This window comes from Chroicocephalus ridibundus, chromosome 6 (assembly GCF_963924245.1).
Source record: "Chroicocephalus ridibundus chromosome 6, bChrRid1.1, whole genome shotgun sequence".
NCBI lineage: Eukaryota > Metazoa > Chordata > Aves > Charadriiformes > Laridae > Chroicocephalus > Chroicocephalus ridibundus.
In genome coordinates this window covers 61,473,444-61,493,301 of record NC_086289.1, presented here as the reverse complement: position 1 = coordinate 61,493,301, position 19,858 = coordinate 61,473,444, and the positions used below count along the sequence as shown (strand labels likewise).

The following is a 19,858-nucleotide window of genomic DNA, read 5'->3' as shown; positions in this document are numbered from 1 at the left end:
GGGGAATGCACCCCTTCTCCATGTAAGTGTTGGAGGATTTCTCCTTGTCTGCTAAGGGCTTGTGTTGGGTAAAGAAATGCTCCTAACAAACCAGCATTCTTTTCCACATGATCAGAGCTAACCAGCCCCCCTGCAGGCAAAATGACCAATCAAATCAGCTTCAGACGAAAACCAACCCCCCCCCCCGACACTATAAACACAGGAATGAGACATACAAACCCATTTTAAAAAAAAAAAAAAAAAAAAAAAAAAAAAAAAAAAGACTTCTACCAACCACTTGTGGGAAGTTTCTTGCCAGTGCTGGGACCAATACACAGGACCAGCCCCGTCCCTCTCCTGGAGCCCAGGTATTCTTCTCCTGCACACAAACCCTTCACAAACCGGTAAGTACACAGAACAATCTTAAATTTTTTTCTTTTTTCTTACTGTACAATTAGAAATTTTTCTGTCATTCTGTAATCAAAGAAATTAAAGTTTTCAGGGCACAGCTTAATTTCTAAAGCTTGCTAAGGTAAGCCAAGGTAGCCAGGTGTTACCCATCCAAGTATTATGAAAGAGTCATCCTCACCTTCTATGCTGCATTTACTGTAATTCAGCATTTAACTTCAATTCCATCACAAATTAAAGAGATGAGCTTCACCTCTTTAAGCCTGCTTTTACCATTTCTAATTATATCTCATGCCTTCCGTCATTTTCAACTGTGCTTATGAACGTGTTGTTGTGAGCTACCACCGCTGCTCAGGAAACCATGCACGGGCATCGAGCGTGAACTATGACATCCTAGAAAACTCTGTCATTCTAGATGAGCCACTAGGAAGTTTGCATCACATAGGGCAGGACCGCTCTTCAAAACCAGCAAGTTCTACAAAAAAAATGGATGGCAGCAGACTTTATTACTACAGCCTTACATCAAATATCCTCCCTCTTAACTCTAGATTTATTCCTCCATTAACAAGACTGAATTTCACATTCAAGTTTCTCTGTAAGGATTTCATATATACTAGCATATTTTAAAGACTTTAACAACATTTAAGCAAAGTCTTGGTAAAGTTTTTCTGCTTCTCTAAAGGTGGCCAGACTAGTTGGTCCGCTCAGATGCTACTTCACACTGAACAATTAGGGTTCATACGCATCCTCATAGTATTTTCAGCATGCTGTACTATGTGAAAATACATTATAAATGAAACTGAGCATTACAGATGTCCCCATGATGCAAGCAGAAAATCAGCTTTGCTTTCTGTACTATAAAAAAATACATACTCTCCCATTTTACCAAAATTTTGGAGGGTTTGGTGGTGGTGTGGTTTTTTTTTTTTAAAGTGTGTTCTGTCACAGAAGATCAAAAGTATGAGCTCTTGCACGCTATGCTTTGTGGCATTTGCTTTAAAAAGTATGACTTTGGCTCAACAAATTAAAACTCTTTTTTTTTTTTTTTTTTTTTTTTTTTTTTTTACAAGGCTTACTTATATATGTAAGAAGTCCTGAAAACCGTTATCTTAGTTTTGCAGACTGCTTGGAAAAAACAGTTTTGTCACAAAACTACTCCCATTCATCCCAATGAGGCATTAGCTACAAAACCTAAAGGACAAACACGTCTGAAATTTTAACTATCCTACTAACAATGGCAGCATAAGCTTTCAACCAAAGCAGTTATTCTAACTGAATTACTTCCTACATTTGTAAGATTGTCCCCTAATGTAAGTTACATGATCCAGTCATGTCATCAATACTGAAAAAACCTACACTTCCTACCATTAACATCAGAGCCCCTCAAGGACTGCCATTCAATCTAACAAGAACAATACTGAGATTTTAATAGCATGAAAGTGCCTTTAAAAAAAATGATAAACTTTGTTCTTGTGGCAAAGTGCAGAGGCAGCAACACATCTCAATGATCACAGCTCAGAGTACACAGATGATGTTTAAACCTGCAACGAGTACAAAATGATGTGGACCCAGGTCAAGTAAAGGGAGAAGGTACACATTCCCAGAGGGGCATGCCAGCACCACCTGCGTTCTAATAAATCTTCAAATTATGCTACAGCTGTAAGCAATTTTTGCAGTTATTCCCACCAAACAGCAGGTCCTCTTGACTACTTTGCTGTCACAACAAAGCAGTGCACTATAAACTGCCTCAAATCCCTTCCAAGGTCAATTAGAAGAGACTTTTGTCAAGAGTAGAAGTGGGGCAGGTAGGGCAGCACTGCAGAAGTCTCCCCTGAACCAGCTCCGCATAAAGGCACTCAGGGTCCTCAAAGGGTTGCAGGTACATGAGCATACCGAGCTGAAAACAGGCTGGAAGCATCACTTCAAGTGCCTTCAAACTGAGAAGGGAAACAAAAAAGACGCTGCTGCAAACGAGTCCTCCTGCAATCCTACCAGAGTCCTAGCAGCTGAGCTTCTGCTGCCAAGAGAAAGGCTAAGCAAGAGGAAAAAAGAGGAAAGAAACATGGTAGCAGGAAGCAAGGTAACAAAGAGAGCTGTTACAACACAAGGAAGAAGATCTCAATCAAAAAGGCAAAGCATGAGCGTGGGAGCTCAGGGTGCTGGATCATGAATTTCAGAAATGCAAGCAATATCCTAGAGCTGCAAGGCAAAGTTTTATTATACATAAATCATTAGCAAGCCAGGTCAGTTTAGAACCTGACTGCTAGGAAAAGGGAAACTATGACTTTGATTTGAAAAGGCAGTACTCACCCTACCTTGACTTGTCTTACAAGAATGTACAGAAGAATCCAGAATGAGGGACAATGATGGTAAAGAGATTTTAAAAAAGCTAAGAACTGACACATGCACTGGAGTTGGTGATAACCATTTAATTTTCAATAGACTGGAAACAGGAAGGATTAGACACACTGAATGCATGACAAAGGACTGGTCGACATGCCAAAAGAGGTTTAGAAAAGTCATTTCTGACAGTTCCTGTCTTTCCAGTCAAGGGCTATCAGCTGGGAGATGGAGGGAGAGGAATACCCTAAAGCTACCAGAGTTTCACAAGTCAGGAACCAGGAAAAGCAAAACCAGACAAACAGCATAACATAAAGGTGAAGAGATGACATTAGACAAACCTGGATTAGAAACACAGTTTGTATTTAGCAGTGGAGACGAGTATTCTCCAACAATGACTTGAAAAACAAAATTCTGCGAAGTTGAATGTCTTTCCTAAAACATACACTGTTTGAAACTGGGATTAATGTGGGGACTTCCAAGGACCATGTCAGGCAGGGGATCAGATCAAAGGGTCTAAATTGTGCTTTGCAACTTCATTAATTTATCACTAACAAGGAAAGAAGGTACTTATATTTTTTTACTACTGTGGGCAAGGAAAAGACTAGACAGAACACAATAATCCTTGTTAAATTCAAAGTCACACGTACTCTTGACTCTGCTTTTGAGAATACAGAGGACCAATCCTCCAGCCCAAGTAAACTATTGCTCACAGAGCAGTTCTTTAACCTCTTATTCTGAACTGACTGCATTGCTGTCACAGCCTATTTGCAGGGTTTTTTTTTTTTTACCCATTTTTCACCACCCAAAGAAGTTGAGACTTGTGGCTTTTGGAAAAAAAAAAAAAAGGAAGAGTGTTGGAACTCAAGCTTACACACTTCCAGTGCTATCACTGCCATCTAATTAGATACCTAATATTTTAAACCATCCTCAAAAGAGACCAGGGCAGTACCCTGGTTAACCTCAGCAGGCGAGTTCCCCTGCTGGAAGTCTCAAGGAGCAGAGACACAGGACTGATGTGAAATGTGCTGCTGGAGGCTAATGGAGGTTTCTCTTTCTCAATGGAGGTTTCTCTTTCATATTTCAAAATATGCCAGTAACGGATCCTCCCCCAGAGAAAAGATCCCAAACAACCTGATGGTGAACACCACCTAATTTTTTTTCAGAGCTTGAAGTCAACATTAAGTGATTAATCACCACTCTAGAAAGCTCCTTAATCAACGAAATTGAGACCCCGCAACGCTGACAGCATTTTGCTCGGGGTGAACTCTGCAGCGCTCAAGCACGCTACCTTAGCATTAATGTGTGGAAGATCTGAAGCCTAGCCAAGAAAAGCGTACCACATTAAGAGAAAGACATACCTAATGTATGTAAGACACTGTAGAAAAGTCTTCTGTCACCAATCAGTCAGTGTCAGATTCACTCTCACAGCATACGCTTGTTTTGCAAACCCAAATTACTTGGAGGCTATGAGGCAGATGCACAAACACACTAAGTTATCAGGGGTTTTTTTCAAGGATGCATGAGGTTTACACCCAGAGGCATTTTGCTCTGTAAGTGTTCTCCTCTATTCAAACAAGGGAGTGCTTCTTGTGAGTACTGCTTATTCTAAGATGATAGAACCAAGGCATTGTCCAGACACTGTCCCCATCATCCTTCCCACTCAGAGATGCCCATTTTCCAGCTCCTTCAGGGTATCCAGAAGGGCTCTTCTAAATCTTAGCACGAGGACTCTGATCTACACACAAGTGACTAATCATCTGGTTCCCGAACTACTTAAAAGTGTATTCAGGAAATTCCGTAACAGTGCAGCAAGACTGAAAACTGTCATTTAGAGCGCTATATAGCAGACCAAGCTCGGATAAGGGGGGGGTAATGCTATAAACTGAATGGACTATGATCACAATCCCCCAAGAAAAGTAGCCTGGTACTATTGACCAGGAGAATCTCAGGAAGTCTACTGTATTCTTTGGCACAAGGAGTCATTTTGAAATATTCCTTCCAGGATACGTGAATTGGAAAGTAAAAATGAGGGGAAAACTACCAAATTCCAGTCAGGCCATCATCTCCTCTACCTCCTTTGAGTACCGCATGGACAGGAGAAAGAGCTGGATGGTTCTGAGAACCTACAGAAGGAAAGAAAAATTAAAATCTAGCTGAATAGTCAACTGTGATGTCAGTTCTCTTACTTCATTATGCGTTAAGCACAAGAAAAAGAACGTTTTGTAATTACTAAAATTTGGTATCAAGTAAACAGTCATGAAAACTGCTGGCTTACAGGATCAAAGCTCACAGGAAAGACTTTTACCTTTCATAAATTCATTTTGAAGTTCAGGAACCTTAGATCTAATGTGTTTCAAGATAAAACTAAGAGAACACTCTTGGGGAAAAAGTCCCGCTCCTCTAGCCTGTTTGTACACTTGTATTATACTCTGAAACAGCTCAGAGAAAGGTCAAAATTGATGAGAAACATGCAAAATTTAACAAATGCACCATGTATAATTATGACTTGCAGAATCTATGTTTTTCTTTAAAGTACTCCCTTGTTCCATAAACAAGATTCCTCACAATCATCTTTAAGTAGGTGGCACACATTATGACATCTCTATTTTACTTGAACCCCTGTTTATTTTAGTCTGTCCCAGGTAAACTTTAAACATTCGTTAAACATCTATAAAATTTATAGACCTGAGTGTCCAGTGTCTTTTCAAAAGACACTCAGCATTTCTGACAAGTTTGGCAAGTCTGAAAGTAAACAAAGGAGCCTAACATCTCAAATACCTGCAAGTAGCCATTCTGCTTCCCACGTTTGGAACTCACCTCCCCTAATTCCCACACACTCGCTGTCCTATTTTCTTATTTGGCCACTAATAAGAAAGACGCTGCTTAGGCAGACTAAACTTCAAATCATATCAAAGTATATTTTCAATATTGGTCTTCTGCCCTTTTTTTACACGATCCTTACATAAACGGCCTCAGACTCGCACAAGCAGCTCTGCCCCGAATACTGTAATTCTGCTTAACTGGGCATGGTGGGTGCAGACAGCCATCATCTCCTGTGCTAGAAAAGTCTGAAAGGGTTACTAAGTAAACTACAGCATTCCCCTAAAAATGCATAAACATGTTAGAGGAACAATGCAGTAATAATTATTTACATACTACTACTGCTAATAGTATTCATAACAGTACCAGTAAACTAGTATACTCTGCTAAAAAAGTTACAAAAACTGACCTAATCAGACAAAAATCAGTTTCTTTTCAGATATAGTATGCCTAATCCCATCTCCCACTCACCCTTTAAGAATTAAAACATGCGACTTAAATGTAAGTTTAGGAAGGTAAAGTATGAAAGTTATATTTAAACAACTAAGCAGGGAAAATTTGAGAAGTAGTCAGATTTTTGAACTTAATCTTTTTTAGCAAAGTATTACCACAAACAGTGGTAAATTCCTCTCCAGGTTCCTGACTTAATCTTCTCTGGATTGCAATATATAAGCCTTCCTTTGTTGGCTGCACTATTTCAACCCCTGCTGATGTGTCAAAAACTGTGAACGTTAGGCAAAATACAAATATGCTGCACTGTATCACATTTTTTCCTTTTTTCTCTTTCTAGAAGATAAGAACAGACATGATAGAGAGCAATAACACCAAGTCCAGCGCTCCCCTCCTGACACAAAGATACCTGAGGATGGTGACCAAGGATGGACACAGCACATTCCAGATGGATGGTGCCCAAGGAAAAGGTCTGGCATACCTCCGAGATGCATGGGGAATACTGATGGACATGCGCTGGAGATGGATGATGCTTGTCTTTTCTGCTTCTTTTGTCATTCACTGGCTAGTCTTTGCAGTGCTTTGGTATTTGCTGGCTGAGATGAACGGCGACCTGGAGCTGGACCACGATGCTCCACCTGACAACCACACTATATGTGTCAAGTATATCACCAGCTTTACAGCTGCTTTCTCCTTCTCACTGGAAACGCAACTCACAATTGGTTATGGCACTATGTTCCCAAGTGGGGACTGTCCCAGTGCTATTGCACTGCTGGCAATACAGATGGTCCTGGGGCTCATGCTGGAAGCCTTCATCACAGGTAATCCTTCATATTTAATCATTAGATAAAATAGGGGTAACAGGTTTTAAAAAAATGGAGCTAGAAACAAATAGTGATCAGACTGGTATCTGAAAGAACAATTAAGCCAGTCACTACAAGGATGATGAGATTTCAGCTATGCAGTAGTAAAAGTTAGACATCTTTCATTAATAACAGACAAAAATTAGGTGATATCAAGATTTGGATTTGAGAGTTCCACTATTCATTGGACAGTACTTGTGGCAGCTCCCCACTTACCACTCACAATCACTAATTTCTTATACCATTATCTCTCCAAGTTTTTTCCATGGAATTACATTATTTAAAGTCAATTTGTTTTGACTAATAGCTTTAAGGTTTACTTTTGTCTAGTCTAGCTGAAGTACTTCTGTTGATCAGTGTTTAAGTGTTCCTCAGTATCGGATATAATGAAAATTTCTACTCTGTCACAGCTATTTTGAGATATTTTAAGTTATTTAAAATAATATTCGGGTTTAAAGTATTTCAACAGACTTTAAAAATACACAGGTTAGTTTACTGCGTATTAAAAGTGAGCTCCTCCAGGGGTAGCACACCAAGATCCGGTACTATTACCAACTACAGTGCATCGGAGCAAGCTAACAGCTCTCCTTCCTACATCTACAGTTCACTCACCAAAGATTAGTAAGTGAACATAGCGTAGAAAAGGAAGCATTTTAGGAAAGCCATACTTTTTAAACAAAAAAATGGGTTAGCTTGATGCCAGCCTAGCAGTTTTCAAGCATGCAGGCTGAGGCTAGAAAGACCACGTCCCACCCCAGCCTGCTTCTGTTGCTTTGAACCGTTTCACAGAGCGCCAGGCTGCAGGGCACCCAGGCACAGGGCTCCAACTCAGTTTGTTCTTTTCCATGATGCAGGTGCTTTTGTGGCAAAGATCGCCCGGCCAAAGAATCGGGCATTCTCCATCCGCTTCACCCGCTCTGCTGTAGTGACACACACCGAGGGGAAGCCATACCTTATGTTCCAGGTGGCCAACACGCGCTCCAGCCCACTGACCAGCATCCGGATTTCTGCTATACTTTACCAAGAACAAGAGAACGGGCAGCTGCACCAAACTAGCGTTGACTTCCACCTAGACAGCCTTACTTCAGATGAGTGTCCTTTTTTCATCTTTCCGCTGACCTACTACCACTCAATCACTCCATCCAGCCCCCTGGCTGCTCTCCTCCAAAGAGAAGCTGCTCACCATTTTGAGCTGGTCATCTTTCTGTCAGCTGTGCAGGAGGGCACAGGAGAAATGTGTCAAAGAAGAACATCCTACCTGCCCTCAGAGATCATGCTGTACCACCGCTTCGCCTCCATGCTAGCCCGCAATGCCAAGGGTGAATATCAGATCAAGATGGAGAACTTTGACAAGACTATCCCTGAGCTCCCAGTTGCGGCTGACTCAAAGAGTCCAAAAAGGACTGCCAAGGAGATCCGCATCAATGGACAGCATGCTGACAGCTTCCAGCTCTCCGAGACTGGCCTCACAGAATAGAGAGAACAGACTTTGAACTTTGTGCTTTTATAATTATTATTACATTAAACTTTCAGGTTCCACTTACAACCTTCCTTCCTTGCCTGCCCTGCCATCTTCAAGTGATCTTTCTCTTGTACCCCCATCCTTTTGATTACAACGTGAAACACAGAGTAAAGAGAACTGGTGCGCCTGTGGAAGCTGAGGAGAGGCTGCATTAACCACTCAGAACAAAGCCAGGTACAAGAATCACAGTACTAATTCTTGGAAATTAAAAGAGCTGCCTGCTGAATTCACCAGACTATGATTAAAGCCGCACTGACCCTGAAAGGAGAGACCTTCAAAACTCCCAAAGCTGACCAAAATCATAATCATAATTAACCAGCTTGTGACAAAACGGTCAATACAAAAGAAAAATCTCAGTCAAAACCAATATGGGGGTCGTTCAGTAAATATAGTAGTTCTGGGATAAGCAACTCTGTTCATCCAAGATCCTCATTTTTCTGTTCTCTTAACTCTTTGGGAATACAGAGTTCTATCAGTTTTCAGATGGCTGAATTCCCTCTTAGAAAGTACTGCCAACCTCTCATGGCAGTGAAAAGCACTCCTGCTGTGCTTATTAATCAAAATTGTAAATACTAACTGTAGTTCTTCACTCTGCCAAACAAGAGAACATCTCATTTCAAGACACTATCAAAAAAATCTTGATGTATGTGACAAATGCTGCAGTGGAAATTTTTTCATATTTGGAAACACTGAATAAATTATTTAGCAGGGGAAAACAGACTATTCTAAATGAATTAATGTACATACATTCCACATGTTCTCACCTTTGCGCTGTTTATCTCAAGTAGATCCGACCCAGAAGTATGCACTGTGTACACAAGTAGAACTGCATCCATTTATATTTTATGCTTTTTAACATCAATATTTGCCTGTACACACAGCACGAAAATATTTAGAGACATTTGAAACAATTTTAAAATAAAAAAATTACAACAAACTATACACGAGACTTTTGTATTTGAGTGCCTCACAAACCTATTGCGATTAAGACACTGTTCGGAAGCTCCTAAATAATTTAAGAAGCTAAAGGATGAACAGAATGATGGATAATTATTTCCAAGCTCTCAACAAAAGCAGCGCCTATTATGCGCTCATGCTTGAACAGTCCAGTTTCAAAATAAAGGTATCTTCCAAAGGTAAAAGACTTTTCCCAGAAACAAAGATGGTATAAACGGCAACTTTCATTGACAACAGCATAATACACTACCAAACATGCTTCCTTTTAACTTCACCCAAGTGGTCAGCAGCAGGAAAAAGGCTCTCAAGCGATCTGATGAGATACTGTTTAACTGAATTCTCCTCAAGCCCCAAAACTCCGCTAGCTGAAATACGCTGACAAGCCAAAAGAGGTTAGAAAAAAGCTCCTTTGGTTTAGGTACTGGGGAAAGGGGAAGCAGCCCCATGGGAGCACTTCACACAGGGAGGGGGAAGGAGGCAGAAGGCCCACGTTCTCATCGCCATTCAGCGCTCATTCCAAAACCGTTCAAGTATTGCTTCCCCACATTCCAGACCTCAGACAGATTTGGTTTTATTACAGATGCTCTCAGAATCTTTTTTAAAATTTAATTTTATGAAAATGCATTCATAAATATTGTGGAGCTTGGAGAGCAACACACTATCAAGGTACTTTGCCTTCATCCCTACTTTTCTCAGCTGTTGACCCATATGCAGTCTAAAGATCCCTTCTCCACCCTGATATCAGCATCCAACCATTATTTCTTGCAAGCGTTATTTCCACTTGCTTTACCCATATAAGACATTGAGAAGAGGCCTTCAAATTAAGAACCAGTGCAAGAGCAGTAGAGCAGATTCCAGTGCCAAGTCTGAAATAACCATTTAGGAAGAGAGCAGCATTCTGTGTGAGATATTGGTTTTCCCATATATCACACACTCCAGTCTCAGACAAACCAATTGTTCTAAAATTCAGATGCACGGTCCCAACAGGACGGTAATATAATCTCACCATTTAGAGCCAAAGCCATAAAAGGCCATTTCTAATTTCAATTAACGTCTAATCAAAGTGCAGACTGCTTTGTTTGGTTTCTAAATGACTTGATACTTTAAAGTTGTCCTGTTTTTTAAAATCATTTTCTATTTATAGATTTTGTTTAAAAGGGCATACAACAGCAAGTATAAAGAAAAAATATGGTCAGTATACACTAAATGCAATCTTCAAATACTACATTTTGGGATGTAAGGCTGAAGAATACTGCAGAAGCAAATCAGACAGACAAACACAACTGTGCAGTTAATTCAGAACAGCTGCAGAACAAGGGGTAGACAAGACACTCCTCTTGCTTTTACAGTTCCAGAGAACTGGTGAATCACAGAGGTGTGAAAGTATGGAAATATGCCATGTCCCAGACTAGAATACAAGCCTAGAAAAATTGCTGATGGGCTCTGCTCTACGCTTTGACTGACACTTCAAGAGCAACCTAGTGATAAACTTTCTTCAGATGCACTTCCTGCTACTGAGATGGGAAAGAAAAACAAGCCAGGCAGAGTAAGGGAAAGTACAACTCAAAAAAAATTCAACATCCTTTTTATAGTCACTTGAACACCCTTTTTATACTCAAGTTTTCCTAATCTAACCAAAAAATACACATTAAACAGCACTCAATCAGGTTCCACAAGTGACTTTCTAAATGTCTTGTTCAATCTACATGACAATTATTTACTACCTGTGTGTAATTGCTGGTAACTAATCAAATCCCCTCAGCTACTAAGCTGGTATTAGTCAAGGGGCTGCACAGAAAATTAAGCAGCTTTTGCGCAGTTCTAAAAAACAGCCACGATCAAGAAAACAACTTGCTCATTTTCTTTGCTAATGGCCTCAGCCTTCCAGAAGCAATTTGTGTTCTCAATGAAGTCTGTCACAACTGTGACAGTCTGCAAGGGAAACTCGCAAATGCTTTGTGCATCTTCAGTTTGCATACTGGAACTAGGAACAGATACTGTTTATGTTGAGCATCAGTCAAATGACACCTTGCAAACTGTTGTGAGCACTGAAAAAGCAATCGTTAATTTTTTAAGAACAGCATATTGATCATATTTGAGAAGTAATTCTTTGTTGAAGGTCTATTACCTTTTTCATATCATGATTTTTAACTGAAGGGTTTTTGCCTTGTCATCCATTACGAATGCCTGGAAGAGTTTAATATTTGATCTCTTATTAATTCTGTAATGTGATCACTTATAACAAGGAATATGAAAAAACTGGCAACTTGGTAAATTATGTAATTTGAGGCTAATCCAATGCCCTACAAAAGAACAATGAAAAACTGAAGCACAATGAAGCTGGAGAATGAAAACCTAAATTAAGGAGTTTAACCAGGGTAACAGAAACCAATATACACATCTGCTAAAGAGTGTTGGCCTGAACAATAAACTGCATGTCAATTCACTCTTTGAACTCTCTGCTTTCACTGCTTTCTGTGGGATGCATTAGTGCTTGGTATTAACACAGAGCTGCTTTTGGCACACCTCTATCCCTATCTCATTCTCTAAATATTTTGTCACTGGAAAGCCTTTACATAACAGTAACTATTTGTTTATTAATCAAGGCTCCAGTCAAAACAGACCAACACCTTCTGTTAATATTTTTGTGCTCTCCACTTTATTTCTCTTTGAAGGCAAAGAGGAGACAAACAGTCCTCCCACTTATTGCAACATTAATCTCTAACACAGCAATATGCAAACAAATTACTATGTTTAAACATTTTTTTTTATTAAAACTTCAGAAAGATTGCAGGTCTCTTGCCTCAATCATACTGTGCTACAGAGCTTTTAGCCAAATTAGATCAAACTAGAAGAGAAATAGAACAAGAAACACAATCAGGTAGTACAGAAAGATTCACGATGATGACGATTTGAGAATAAGCAGGCTATCCCTCACAATGAGCCAGGGCTTCCAACGAACCGCACGGGCACACCGACTGCTCTAGAAAATGGCTCAGAGAAGATGCAACTCCAGAGTCCCAATGACTAGAAGTTGCGAGAAACAAGCTATGCCCGATACCAGCTGAAGTGTTAACCTCTGCATTCAGGCAGAAGTCAGCTTCAGTAAGGACATCTTGCATCTCTCACCCTGAACTGGCATGCAATGTTTTTATCAGTCTTAATCAGAAATGTGGTACATTCTATAGTCTGGATCTGGAAGTGTTGTAATTGTATCACAAAAACAGGAAGGGGCTAAATAAATAAAATTGAATCAACTGTGGTAGATAATTACTTTTACATCCATTTGTCTTTTTTAAAAAAACGCAGTCCTTAAATTTCCCTCCCCTCCCCGCCCCCCCCCTTTCATTTTTTCTCTAAAAGATCTCTGAATATAAAGACACACTGGAAGTCCAAAGTTTCACTACTGGCATTTAAAATGGACAACCAATCTCAAGTTATTTTTAGAATCAACCTCTTTTTAAGGAAAGCAATGAGAAAACCAAGCACCATCTTAGGTTTGTGTTGTCTTTCAACTTAAAAAGCAGAAAAATAAAAGCACCCTAAAATATATGAAAATCAATTCATACATGGAGAGAGGATTGGGAGGGCTCTGAAAGCAAATGTGGTAATTTAAGACTCCCAAGGCATGTGCCACCATGGTAATCTGGAAGATTATTAAGATAGAAATTTAGGCTACTCTCCCTAAAAAAACACTGACAGCTAAGCAGCAGTTGAAATACATTCCTGTCGACTTTTAACTGCAACTGAATCTCTTTGGTTTTGTTTGTCTTGAAATCCAACCTGCAGTTGTCTTTTCTGACCTGTGCTTTATCAACATGTTAACTACAGAGGATATTCAAAGACCAAAAGATGCTCTGGGTCCTAAAAAGGCAAGACTCATTGTTGGCAAGCTTTTCCAAGTACTACAGCTCTCACTAAGCACAGATGCAGTACACGCATGTGGAAACATGTCACAAAGAGAAAGGTCATACCAGAGAACAAGCAATGCATGATCCCAGGAAGCAGAAATCATTGCACTTGCAGTGTGAGTTTATAGAGGAGAGCTTGAATGTTCTTACGCCTCAGAATACAGAGTGGATACGTTCCAGCTCCAAGATGACAACCCACTCCAAGTTCTGCTTGTCAAACACACATACTGGGTCAAAATAAAGGATCCAGTATTCTACCTGAACATGGCCAGCGTGAAACATTTAAGAAATAGAATGACCCAATAACCTGAACAAACAGAAGATTTGTATGATGACTTAAAATAACTTGACAGACAGTAAATCCATCAGCATAGGAACCTCAAAATATTGCTTCCTGGATCTACCTCACAATAGCAAGCATTCAAAAAACTTAACAGTTCACATGGTCCAGAAGTCCCAGGTACCAAAACTGCACACGCCAGGAATGTTTAAAAGCTGCACTGAAAAGGCATATTGCCACAGCACACCTGTTAAGCATAAAGACTCCTTTCACAGAGGTACAGGAATTTAGTTGCAGCTGTAGACAACACATCTTAATTGAATAAACAGAACCTACTTACTGCAGATTTTTCTTATCTAAAACATTGAAATGTCTAATAGTGAAAACAACACAATATAAGAAAAACAACACTTCGAGAACACATAGATAACCTGGCACAGGATCATGATCTTGTATCAAAAGTATATTTGGAGCAATAGGAAAGGTTTATGTACATATAGATCCCTTCCCCAAAACACACCCTGCTCCTCCCTCCCATTTTCTGCCCACACAGTAACAAAACCATACCTGGATCTTTTCGCCCTGGTTTTTCAAAGCGTCTGTCTCCCCTAGAAAGGCAGAATACAAGTTTCAAATAAGGTTTTGTAACTACTCCTCTCATTCTAGGCATGGGGAGGGGTGGGGTTTTTTCTCTCTGTCTTTTTTTTTTTTAACTTGGTAGTGGGCTTTTTTAAAACAAGAGCTTGATGGGCAGTTATCTTTAAAGGTACAAGGGACAACTGAAATTTTCAGGAACACTTACACACACGCAGCCTTTGGCAACTAGGTGTGTTTTGAAACATGACCCTAAGCACTGTCAACCACACTGAGACTAAAATTAAAGCAAATCCTTTAGCAATCCATACTTTCACCCATCATTTCCACTGCAACTGTCATAATTTATATTCTTTTAAATTAGTTCCTTCTTCCCAGGAACTCAGGAAAAATTCTTTGCAAAAATACTCTTTTATTTGCTCCTGCGTTTATAAAAACAGTACTGTGTTGACTCCATCTTAGAAATTCAGATGCTCCACACACAGATGCACCTAATCACCTTTCCTAAAGTGCTTATATGAAGTCAAAAGGCACAAATGGAAGCTGAGCAGATGTGCATATAAAACTTTAAGGGTCTGAGTTCTGTTACCTTTCCTCCCAACTCTGTGATCTGTGCATTTCCCTGCCCCCTCCTCGCCCAAATCCACCCTCCACTTCATCAAAACTTCTTTGGTAGAAACCGCTTTCTCCTCGGCCTCTGCCTGAAAAGACAAAAAACACAAGTGTTTGTACAAATAATAACAGAAATTGAAAGAGTAGGTAGGTTTCCCTTTCCTGGTGTCCCTGTGAACTAATCTTGCAGTCTTAAGCCCCAGTGAAATTATCTGGGGCAAAGGGAAAAAGGAACAAAGAATGAAGAAAGAGTCTTATGTAAAAATTCTTATCAAGAAGCACAAGATCAGACAGAACAGGCAAACAATTCTGAAATACTATGCAGAAAAACATAGAAAACAGATACTTACCCAACAGAAATTACCAAACAAGGATACATTGTTCACAAAACATCCACACAGTACACATGTACTTTACACTCATAAAAATCAGATTGCTTTTAACAGTGGAATCCACTATAGTGGCACTGCACTGCAGATGTACTCTTAATTACTGCTGTCAAGGTTAATAAGGGAGAAGGAAGCTTCACCACTATTGATTTCTAGAGATTCCCAGCAGAAATCTCCCCCAGGAGCAGCAGGGAGAAAAGAAGGATCACAAGACGAGTATAGGCAGGACAGCATGAAGAACCCCAATGCTATAGGATAAAAATCATCCTCCTGGCTTTTTCAAGAAATGGTTCTCTGTAGGTGGCTACCGAGTATCAAGCCTCAAGACAAAGAGTTACAGATGTATCCTCAAGTAAAGAATTTCAAAGCACATCTTTGCTGTGTGGGTAAGCGTGGCGTATTTTGTTAAAAAAAAATAATAGAAAAAACACAACAGTAAAACAACACCCACACACATCCCCAGACCTTCAAGCTAGCTTTCAGCACTGGTTAGAGTCACAGCTGGGGTGAAGTTTCCAGATTTACAAGAGATAAATACTGCTTCACAAAGTGCTACAGCAGAAGAAATGGGAGGTTTTCATCAGCTAACTTAGCATTTCAAGGATCTCACAGAAAGATGACAAACAAGTGAAATACATCAATCAGCTGGTTGTCAGGATAATTCCTTGCCTACATACGCAGGCAGTCTCTATAGTCAATTCCAAGAACCTAAAAAGCACCTGATAAAGGGAACTCTTGGCTGTGAAACTATCATAAACCTCAATCCTTTCATATTTCTCTATTCCTGGCTTCAAGAAAACAAACACCTCAAAGGATGAGGTGCAAACCAGGCCAGGGCTCTGGAGGAGTAAGACAGAATAACCAAATGAAACAGGAAATAAACACCTTGAGAATGGACTCCAGCCCCTGTAGTCTTCTGAAGAAAGAAATGGTAACAAGCCTCTGCATCTAAAATCTAAAGACCCCTGGCTGCATCACGGAATTGTACCATGTTTCAGTGTCTTATGAAAAGAGGCTCTAAACATATTGAAATAATTAAAGCAATTGTGACAACTTCTCTACTATTCTACACCAAATCTCTTGAGGAAAAAAAAAAGTTCCTTTCCAGGCAGAGAAAAAGAAAAGCGATTCCCAGGTAATCCAGTCAGGCTCCTCCAACGCACACTGATTCCCTATCAGGCAGCACAGGCTGCAGGGTGTATGAGGAAGCCACGTGAAGTTAATGGCTGTACAATTTCTCCTCCTGCTTCAGAAACGGGATTTAAACATCCTCTTTGGACAAAACCATCCTGTTCCTAGCACCAGCAAATCAGTTCAGTGGCAGACCTCCTTGTTACAGGGGTGCAGACCTCCTTACCACAGAGTTTTGGGGATGCTTAACTTCAGGTGAAGACTGGACAAACTCGTAAAAGATAAGTAACACTGAACTTACTAAACACAGAGACCACATCTGGCTCAGGAAGTCCACTGAGCTGCACATGTCTGGAACGTGAGCATATACGTGATGCTTCTTCACCTTCCTATTTTTACACAGTCCTTATTCTCTTGGCAAGGTATCTTCTTTTGGCTGTTGCTAGAGACATATTGAGTTAAAGGATCCTGGAAAAGGACTCCAAGCTGTTGTTCTTCACAAATAAAGCCCAGGAAAGTTTAAGCACCTCATGCAACAGCAATCTTTGCCTAGTTTCTTCTCTACAAGGAAAGCTCTCTTCCTTCCTCTTACAGGAGACAACACCACAAAAGCAGTTCACAAGAGAAAGCCACAAGCAGGCAGAGTCAAAACAGAATGAAGGCACTGACTCATCTCGCATCTCTGAGGTAACAGAGGTGGAAAGTTGCATATACTTTTCCAACAGAAACAAAACCGGTTGTCCTTTTCTGTTTTTTACAGTAAGCAACAGCAACATTTCTAGTGCTCCCCTTGCAGCATGAGCAAGCACACTGATTACTGATAGGCACACAACTGGCAGAGCCAGAAGGCTGGTGATACGGGAGATTTCATCAGCAAATAAAGCAAATGTCCTGTATAAGGGGAAGAACAGAATCAGAGTTGTTTTAACAGCAGCATGGCTTACGGCAGCTTTAAAAGTATGTGAAAAAACAACCTGAGAAACCTCTCTCCACTTACCCCCCTCCTCTACGTCATGGTTCATCAGTATTTCAGTTGTGCTCAGCCACTGATACGGTCTGACTTAAAAGATAACTTTGCAAAAGGTGCAAACAATCTCAGCAATTCACATTACAGCTGCCTGTGGGGCCATGGTACTCGACGCCCAGCTGTACTGATACCACACGGTACCGGACAGGACCTACTTAAGCCGCCTTTGCTGTGGTTGTGTTGCCACCCTCCTCCACTGCATTCTCCAAGGCACACAGTCGAGGTGCAGAAACAAGATGTGCCCATTCAACAGTTCCCTGCAGAAGCACATGCGCAACTCCAGCAGAAACCAAGCATACCGCTGCGTGAGAAGCATACTGCATTAAAACATCCTTCCAAGCTACAGAAGAGAAGTAGGTAGTTAAGGAAAACCGTGGTGTACAAAGTCAGTTATTCAGCAAGTATTAAGTAGATGAGTCGGACCTGGAAGTGCACACTGGACACAGCTAATAGTGATAACAGAACACATGAGACATGCTTGCGGAGAGGATAAAACTGCACGTATAAGCACACTGCTCACCATTCTGTTTCTGCACTTCGTGGCTTTTTTTTTTTGCGGCTAATAAATTTAGAGCAACATGCTTATTTTAAATAGAACGCCACTTCCAAAAAAAAACAAAACACCTGGCACATGAGGAGCAGACTTTCTAAGTGTAGATGTTGCACAACGTATTGAATTCAGAGGCACTAGATGTCAATAAACTCTTTCATTTAAGAACTGAATGGAGCAGCTGTGTCACTTGTATTTCAGTAATTCCTTAAAAACCTCAGAATGGATATTGTAATCCTAACAACCAAAAGTCTCTAACCAGAAAAAACAGACAAGTCTGAATTTAAGTAAAAAGTACAAGTCACAAGCAAGAGGCAGCAAACACTGTCATTCTAATCGTCATTATGAAGAAAGCCCCAACACAATACAACATGCAAATTCTTGAAATTACAGCATGACTGGAGTTAGGATCTACGATCATAGCTGTAACACTGTGTGGGAAGAGCAGGATAACTGCAGTTCAACTACTGCTGTTTAGGTATGAGAACTTTCCACTCTCACACCACTTACACGCTTCCCAACAGCCGCAAAAACAGATTACAAAGAGGAAAGAGGGTGGGAGGGGAAAGAACTCTAATGGGCAGCAAAGTACCCTTCATAAGGGTCTTAACCAGAAAGGAGAACAGCTACAAAACAAGGTGTCTGTAAGCCTACAGCCCATTCCAGGGACTATTTAAATCTCTCCTCGTCTGAGGCTCTTATTCATCAATGTTGACATTCCAGTCCCGCCAGCACAAAGCCCAGGGCTTAACTGCACACCACAGGGAGCTCCCAGGAAAACAAGTCAATTAGAAAAAAGGTCACGTGCAAGTACTTGGTTTCTTTAGAGAATATAACTTCAGAACTAAATAAAATGGTTTGGATTTACGGCTCCACACAAGACACATACAGTATTAGTGATGGCAGCTGCACGTTGCAAGTGTTTTTTTAACAGTAACACAAAGTTGTATTTCAGCACAAAGTCATAACAATTTTAAACGAAAATCAAACCAACTTCCACAAAGTAATAATTTCCACATCAGCTAAATTCAGTTGTTGTCAGTAAGACTTGGGGTGACTGTTGAGAAAATATTTACTGAGTGTTATGTTGTAGTTTTAAACACTGATAAGGGAAGCCACATTTAGAGTTCTAACAATAACCTTCCTTTACCAGCAGTTTATCCGTGCTTCCCTTTACCAGACTGTCACAGACTCCCTCTCACGCTCCCAAATGCTGGAACACAAATGTGTGATTTGTGCCTCAATGAGGGAACTTCATTAATAAATCTAATCGTACATGCAAATTCTTCCCTGAAGTTACTGTTGTGCAAGTCACTTCAAGACAGTAATCTTGTTTTGGTAAAGCTGAAATCGCATTTGAGCGGCAGCAGCTTTGTCGCATACAATGATGTACAGTTCATGAAAAACACCAGATAACTTTTTGAACACAGGCAATTTTGCAAGGCAATAAAGAAAAACATTTTCCGACTGTTAAGTGAAGCAGCTCATTTAGTGAGCAAACTCTAAAGAAATTCCAAGTCCTTTCCACTGTAACTTGAAAAAAACCTAAACCGTATTTAAAGCTTGGTACTTGCAAGTAAAGTGTTACTTTTGTAAATTAGATGTCAACAGTCCTATGCCGAGCTTTTCACAAATAACTATTTGAAACACAGTCTTTAATTACAAGAACATTGCGTGTATAATTACGAAAAATCTACAATTTTGTCCTCGCAGAAGCCCTAATTTGTTTCCTGAGATATAGGAACTTTGGGAAGACTCATCATGCCTAAAGCCCAAGACTAATCGCTTACGGGAAGAAAAGGGGAATACGGAAAGAAACAAGCAGCAGCCAGGATCAACAAAAGAGGGAAAGCTCAGCGATTTACAATTTCAAACTGTAACAAGAATGAAAAATGAATGGGGTAAGGTGGAGAAATGTGTCCTTTACAGCTTAGCAGAAGGTAAGAATGACGGAGTAGCCTAACAAGCACAGCATATAACGATTCATACAAATTAAGAGCAAAAGATCATGAGGATGAAAAC

The 19,858-nt window shown here is 40.2% G+C and overlaps 2 protein-coding genes across 11 annotated transcripts in view; one reads left to right on the top strand and one right to left on the bottom strand.

Annotated features, from left to right (window-relative positions):
- The window catches only part of GIGYF2 (GRB10 interacting GYF protein 2), a 77,204-nt gene that overhangs the window by 33,237 nt on the left and 24,109 nt on the right, over positions 1-19,858 (bottom strand). For 9 of the 10 annotated variants that reach the window (XM_063339728.1, XM_063339725.1, XM_063339727.1 and 6 more), the window contains 2 exons: positions 14,717-14,828; positions 14,101-14,141 (listed from right to left, as the gene is read on the bottom strand). The exons of the other annotated variant lie outside the window; for it this stretch is intronic. In XM_063339728.1, the coding sequence (XP_063195798.1) occupies positions 14,101-14,141; positions 14,717-14,828 (153 nt within the window). The remainder of the gene's footprint in view (positions 1-14,100; positions 14,142-14,716; positions 14,829-19,858) is intronic. 10 annotated transcript variants of the gene reach the window in all.
- Positions 205-9,298, top strand: KCNJ13 (potassium inwardly rectifying channel subfamily J member 13). The gene is given in 4 exon segments (XM_063339736.1): positions 205-231; positions 234-383; positions 6,341-6,821; positions 7,718-9,298. Coding segments are annotated over 4 exon segments (1,281 nt in total). The 3' UTR covers positions 8,341-9,298.